Source organism: Primulina huaijiensis, chromosome 17 (assembly GCF_012295235.1).
Source record: "Primulina huaijiensis isolate GDHJ02 chromosome 17, ASM1229523v2, whole genome shotgun sequence".
Classification (NCBI taxonomy): domain Eukaryota; kingdom Viridiplantae; phylum Streptophyta; class Magnoliopsida; order Lamiales; family Gesneriaceae; genus Primulina; species Primulina huaijiensis.
Window position 1 is genome coordinate 7,748,826 of NC_133322.1, and position 6,790 is coordinate 7,755,615.

At 36.1% G+C, this 6,790-nt stretch overlaps 1 protein-coding gene across 2 annotated transcripts; it reads right to left on the minus strand.

The window, feature by feature from the left end:
- Positions 1-2,372: 2,372 nt before the first annotated feature.
- LOC140962340 (photosystem I chlorophyll a/b-binding protein 6, chloroplastic) lies at positions 2,373-4,400 on the minus strand. 2 transcript variants are annotated; one of them, XM_073421207.1, is made up of 6 exons: positions 4,273-4,400; positions 4,004-4,162; positions 3,291-3,455; positions 3,152-3,189; positions 2,540-3,054; positions 2,373-2,428 (listed from the first exon to the last, which is right to left on the minus strand). In XM_073421207.1, the coding sequence occupies exons 1-6, from the start codon at positions 4,317-4,319 to the stop codon at positions 2,411-2,413; spliced, it is 942 nt and encodes a 313-aa protein (XP_073277308.1). In that variant the 5' UTR covers positions 4,320-4,400; the 3' UTR covers positions 2,373-2,410. The 2 variants fall into 2 exon arrangements, with proteins under 2 accessions (XP_073277308.1, XP_073277309.1); XM_073421208.1 differs by lacking the exon at positions 4,004-4,162 and having other exon boundaries at positions 4,273-4,376.
- Positions 4,401-6,790: the final 2,390 nt, after the last annotated feature.

Below are 6,790 nucleotides of genomic sequence, written 5' to 3' on the forward strand. Positions count from 1 at the left end.
CAATTCAACAAAACATTCGAGCAACACTCTACTCATTTCCAAGAAAAAGTGTCGTCCAAGAAGTAAGCCAAGCAGGACCGAATTCTGAACAACACTCGACCACCCTTGTTTGAGCCAAGTTCGAGCATCAAGGGAATATCATTTCGAGCAGCAAATCATTTACACTTACTTCGAGAAAAAAACAAGTAAGTGAGCTTATAAGTATGTTTTAAAATATTGATGTTCATGTTATTTTTGAAAACTCGATCGTACACTACACGTTTCATGACTTTTGATTCTTTATATGTTTCGTTCCGCACGATCCCTTTGTTATGCTATTAAATTTTGAAAATGCACTGTTAGGATTCGATCTATGTGAGTTTTAGCTTCGATTTATGGTTGATTTGTAGCCAGTTGATGTTTTATTGAAGCCTATTCAGCTCCCCTGTCCTTCAAGCCATCTTCCAACTACTGTAGCGTAAATTCCAATGAGTTTTCTGGCGATTGTCCGGTGAGATACTACCTCTAGACCACCAGCGACTAGTTTAAGCTCTAACCTTGGCGTATCCAAGTCAGAAAATTTCAACTCTGGTTCAAATTGTAACCTGCCTATTTTTGAATTTTTAGCCACTCTGATTTAAATTCGTTTAGTTGATTATAATGTGTTATATTAATGTATATATCGGGTTTACGTTGTAGGTTCGAAGGTTGGAACATGTTAATGGTATAATCTTCTGTCGAAGAAATTAGTATCGAGTTAATTGTGAGACTATACTAAGAGTTACTGTTAAAAACAGTTATGATTGAGGTTATTGTGATAACTTCGGAATAAAAATTAGCCAAATAATTGGTTTATTGGTAACGCTGGAAATTAAATGACTTGTTGAATATTTTAGGGATTTTAGTTGAATATTAAATTTAATAAGCAATTTTGGATATTATTGGAAATAAATGTGTATTGGTGAATTATTGAAAATATCGAGACGAAGTTTTGATAATTATGGATTTTAGCGAATAACTTCAAGTTTAGTAAATTTGGGAATAATTTAGATTACTTTAACTTTATTGGTGAATTTAAGAATTATTCGACTTGTTATCTTAATTGTTAGATCGATGAGATGAGCTTGTGATTCTTTCAAAATCGTTTTAGGTGTATTACAGTTTGGTAACTTACGATGGTAACGTATAAATTATGTTTTAAACATATTTATGTATCGTTATGTGTGTTAATGTGATTATGTGGCTTGTATGATTTTCTTAAATTTCTCGTTGATTTTTTTTATTAAAGTGACATATTCTGGTATTTAATTTAGGGCATGATATTATGACATACATGTTGAGCCGTATAATTCTTGTTAACTGTTGTCTTCTTGTATTGTATTCCTGACACACGTGGTTGATATTCCGGATTCAGCGAGTGACTTTCGGGTTTCCCTGAGACTGAAGTTATTAAGTTAAGATTGTCTATTTATTGATGTATTTTCTGTGTGATAAGCACTTGAAATATTGTTATTATTCATTGTTATTGTGCCCTCATGTTGTATCGTTATAAGCTATATGGAGGCTGAGTCGTGAGTGTTTATTGGACACAGCACGATATATGTACTAGTTGTTTAAATGTTTCATACCAGAATCATAATCCCAGTATTTTATACTGGATGACTAATGTGGTTGCTGTTGGGCACATGATAGGTCACCCGAGTAGTCTTGCAGCACGAGGCGGAAGTTCTACAAGTGGAACTCATGAGTGATATGATTGCCTGTGGGTCAGAATTGAAGTATCTCAGTTAGTCCATTTATATTTATATCATAGTCTTGTCAGTTTTATATCAAAGTCTATTTATCGAGGACATACCCCGTGTATTTGTATGGTTATTTGGAGATATTATGGTGAGTTTGGATTTAGTTTATATTCTTGTGAGCCTTGACGACTATATTTGAACTTGTGCTTGTAATTTGTTGATTTGTTTCTGATTGGTATTTGTGTGTGATTGTTTATGAATACAACAATATCTTTCTTGAGTCATTTTTCTATTACATATATTTAAAATTTTTTGTATGTTCTATTTACGAGAAAGTCATGTCGAAATTTTCCAAGTCCTGAAGTCCATTTTTAAGTATTTTAAACCATCCCGATTGCCGGATATGAATTTCGAGCCTATGCAACCTATCTCGTGTGCTCGGGCGTGACAGTAAGTATGTGGAGTCGTTCATGCAAATGTTTGCCATGCTCAAATAATAGAGAATACATTATGCATGAAACCAAGTGATGTAAACATTTCAATTATTTTCTTCTTGTTAGATGTATGAATCGATATGTTTCCGATATACAAAATTTACATAAAATTCATCATTCAGAATATATCTTGTTCTATACCACCTGAACAACCTCCTTCACTCCCGTGGCCTCAAGAAGTAGAGTATTGTCGTCCTACTGCATTCTAAAAGCCTGGAAACAGTAGCAATATTGCATCAAACACAACAATTTGGAAAAGGCCCTATACCAGTTCAAGTTGAACTGACATGGATAATATAAGCTCGTAAACCATCGAATTCGTACCGAAAAAATGTTGCAATGACCAGGATCTGCAATGTGTGCCGCCAAGTTCTCCAAGGGGCCTTGCCCAGTATATACAGCCTGAAAACAGAAGCCGACAAAAGCCAGCATTGCCAGTCTCCCATTCTTGATCTCTTTAGTCCTCAATACCATCACTGGCTCAGGCGACCCCCTTCCCCACATAAGCGGATCAAACCACAATCCACCAGGGTATCCAACGTCAGGCTTCGGCTTAGTCTTATGTGGCAACGTCGGTTCAATGTCGACACATCCAGGGTTCAAAAAATCAGCCCATCTCCGCCCCTCGACCCACCCCATCAAGACCAACTGGACAAACAATAAGGTTTTCGGATCCGCGAAGTATTCTCGAGCACCAGCATCGTACCACGAGAAGTTCTCTATGAATCCGAGACTTTCCAGCCACTCGGGGATAAGGATTCCAGCAACTGCAAGCATCGCCCACCTACCGTGCATCAGCTCGGCTTGTGCAAACCATTTGAGCAGCTCAGGATCAGATCCTATACGTTAAACCGATCGGTCATCCACTTAGCAATTAATGAGTAATCTAGAATATTTCAAAAACATATTCCTAATAAATGTGAATGAATTCCATACCTAATCCAAGCGGATCAAAGCCAAAATCTCCTGGAAGACTACAAAACAGATTATCCATCACATTGATATAGTCCGACGTTGCGAAATCTAATACTCATGATATCCAACCAATGCATAGAAAATAACTTGAAACGCATACCTTCCATCAAGCCACTCAGGGGGTGAACTTCCAGGGAACCACAATGGCCTATCGGGAGGAAGCGGTTCACAGACGCTGGACACGCCTTTCGTAGCATTTAAACGGCTTCGTTTCGGCTGCAACCACGTTGTAATATTTTCTGGGAAAGATCTTCTATGTACTTCCCTGATACATGTATGTTGTTGTGCAGGGATTAAGTTACATAACTTTACCAAACCCGAAGTCGGAAATGCAATGCAAGAAATAAATGTAGTAAAACCAAGCAATAAAAGTTCACGATTTGGTGACCTTATTTTGAATGATCGAAAACAAAGTTGAAGCAATGGATAGAACCATGAATGAATTCCAAAACTGATTATTTTCTAAGGCGCGTGGATAAAAGCAGCCTCATTTATTCTACACGATGGTGTGCAAGTGCTAAAAGTACATAACTTGATGGTCAAACAACAATCTATCCAAAAAATATTTTTCCCGACAAGATAAAAAGAAATTAAATTACGGGTATCCCTAAAGACAAAAACATTCTATTACATATTAATGATATTATTTAAACTCATTCATTCTTGATAAATAAATAAATAAATAATTACGCGCACATAAAATGCAAGAGGCAAAGGTCAGTATGATCATTAATGTGATTATGATATGGTAATTTGTTGGTACAAACAGGTTTAACAGCTACAATAGCTCGAATAATTCATAAAAATTCTTACTTTCCATCCAGCCACTCGGGGGTCGACGAACTTCCACTTAGCCACAGCGGCCTATGCGGTTCGCAGACGCTGGAAACGCCTTTCGTAGCACTCAAACGGCTCTGTTTCGGCTGCAACCATTTTGCTATCTTCTCTGGGAGAGGTTTTCTCCACACTTCCCTATATATATATATATATATATTTGCGCAGAGATTAAGTTACATAAATAAATCAAGGCCAGAAATGCAATATTGCAAGAAAATGTAGTAAACAGTTCAAAATTTATTGACCTTTTTGGAAAGCTTGAGAATGAAGAAGAAGCAACTGACAGAGCCATGAAGGAATGAAGTTTAAAACTGGTAATTTTTTAGGATAACAGCCTTATCTGAAAAGGGTGCAAGTGCAAAACAAGACATAATTTATGGGTCAAACGGCAATTTATCCAATAAAATCATTTGCTCAAAGAATGGGTGGAATTTATGCGATGAAATTCTTTTTTGACATAAAAAGGTATGAAATCTCACCCTTATATCAGATTTTTGAATGTATATGTGTTTTTAATCTTGTCAAATAGGTTAACTGATTATTAGATAAATATTCTATATTAAATGACGTGACTATTAAAAATACACATTTAATTTATATCATTCATTGAATACTAATATGTAACGTGGCCCGTAGTCCATTAGACTTTTATTCACGTTTTTATTACACGTACACACGTTTTATTCAAACTTATCTTGGACTAACACGTATCCAAAAATTTGAACAGTCACTGACATAAGTAATTGTTGAAAGGGGATCGAATAAGGTGTTCAAATGCGCAACGGAAGTTTTTAAAATTGTTTTTCATCGAGGAAAAATTCGAACACCTCACTAGAATGTGTAGCAAATACAAAAACACCAAAATGTCATACATAGGGTGTTTATAGAAATATACCTATCAATCTCTTGAGATTGATGTTTAGCACCAACTAAGTTGTAAACAACTTAGCTCTTGAAGGTAGACAATCTACAAGCTTCCTTCTTTCCTTCAAAATTAGGCCCACCACTAACTAGGAAGATCCACCTTACACTTGCACTAGAAAATGTAGGGCATTTTTCTTTGAGAAGATAATTGTTTCTCCAACTATTGAAGAACAAGATGAGAGAAAAATTTTGAGAGAATGAGTGTGAGAATTTCGGCCATAGCATGTCTTGAATGGGAGAATGATGACTTGTCTTGGTTGTGGGAAAGCTAAAACACTTTTATCATCCGAAGCCCTGGAGATTGAAAAAGTTGTCTCCCAACCTTTCACCTCCCATGCATGCAATTTATTTATTTTTTAATAATTAAATATCCATGGACTTAATTTAATTTTCTCACACATATTTGAGACTAATTAAACATTACTTGAATTTACTCAAGCTCACTAGTTTAATAATTATTTCTAATTGGACTCTACAAGACCCAATGTTATTAATTCAAAACTTGAATTAATTTAATTATTTGGACTCTACTAGGTCCACTAGTGTTTAATTAATTCAACACTTGAATTAATTTAATTTAGTCCCTAATAATGTTTATGAAAATCAAAATTTTCAAATACATTATTTATTTGGCCAACTTTTAATTTTAGGAACAAATTCATAAATTAAAAGTTACATTCTCTCATAGAAGTCGTACTTCTATTTTTCTTTACGCTTTTAAACTCCTTTATAAGCCGTTCAACACATTGAACTATTTTACTTCTCAACGGGATCTAGAAAGCTAGTACTTGTGTGGCCCTCAATGGTTCATTGATACAACTAGCCGTGGGTTCACATCTCCATGTGATTCGTACTAAACATGTCCTTATACGAGCATACCCCAATTGCTCCATTCTTAATTATCAACTCCTTGATAATAAGAACGTCAGAACTCAAGTCTGATAGTACCCAACCAATCATGTTAAACGCCTAGCAGCATCGCTTACATGATTCCCTAGGTATCAAATGATAGTGCCTGCAAGAACCATTCAATTATGGTTAGCGTACAGTACGGTCCCTTCAACTCATATATCCCGACCGATTCGACAACCATTGGTATATCGAGAGTTGTCAATGAATCGATACTATGTGTCATGTCGTAGTTGCATCGATGGTGTAATCTATGAAACCCCTTTCATAATTACCACCATACTCTGATCAGAGATTTCAAACTACATACACATAGGATATCCATACCCGAAGGTAAGCGGTGAATCCCCGACTACAATGCATCGACTCCTATATGTTTCGCCAAAACACCCAACCTTGCCACCTGATAACCCCATGAGAGTCGGTAAACAAGTCAAAGTGCAATGCTAGCACATAGAGTCTCAATGTTGTCCCGGGTCGTAAGGACTAATGGTGTACAACCATAAACTAGGACATTTCCACTCGATAAGTGAGAACCACTTGGAAAGTCTTTATGGAGGGTTGTTCAGTGCACTCTACCAGGAGCACCTATCTGCATGCTCGGACATCACAATGTCCCCTACCAATGAAACATGGTACTCACATCGCAGATATTAGTCTCGAACTCGAGCGGCCTATATCCTACTTAGCGGCGGCTGAATCGACTAGGAACTGTTTAGAATATACAATATTCCAATTATGAGTTTCATGATACTCATCATATGAGCATCTCATATTCTTTCTACTATTTGTATATTCAAGGCCTTTATCTATGCAACTAGCATGGGTATACAGATAAAGATGTGCCAAAATAATAATTTCAAATATTATTAAAATAAAGATTACTTATACATAGAGTTTCATTGTGAACACTCGGCCAACACTTGGCTC

What these genes read in the sequence shown, in the direction of transcription:
- LOC140962340 (XM_073421207.1), bottom strand. Translation starts at nt 4,319, where the DNA reads ATGGCTCTGTCAGTTGCTTCTTCTTCATTCTCAAGCTTTCCAAAAAG. An exon ending in CCTGAGTGGCTTGATGGAAG is followed by an intron (nt 3,190 to 3,290) that starts GTATGCGTTTCA and finishes TCTGTTTTGTAG; the next exon opens with TCTTCCAGGAGATTTTGGCT. An exon ending in CTTTGATCCGCTTGGATTAG is followed by an intron (nt 3,055 to 3,151) that starts GTATGGAATTCA and finishes TTTAACGTATAG; the next exon opens with GATCTGATCCTGAGCTGCTC.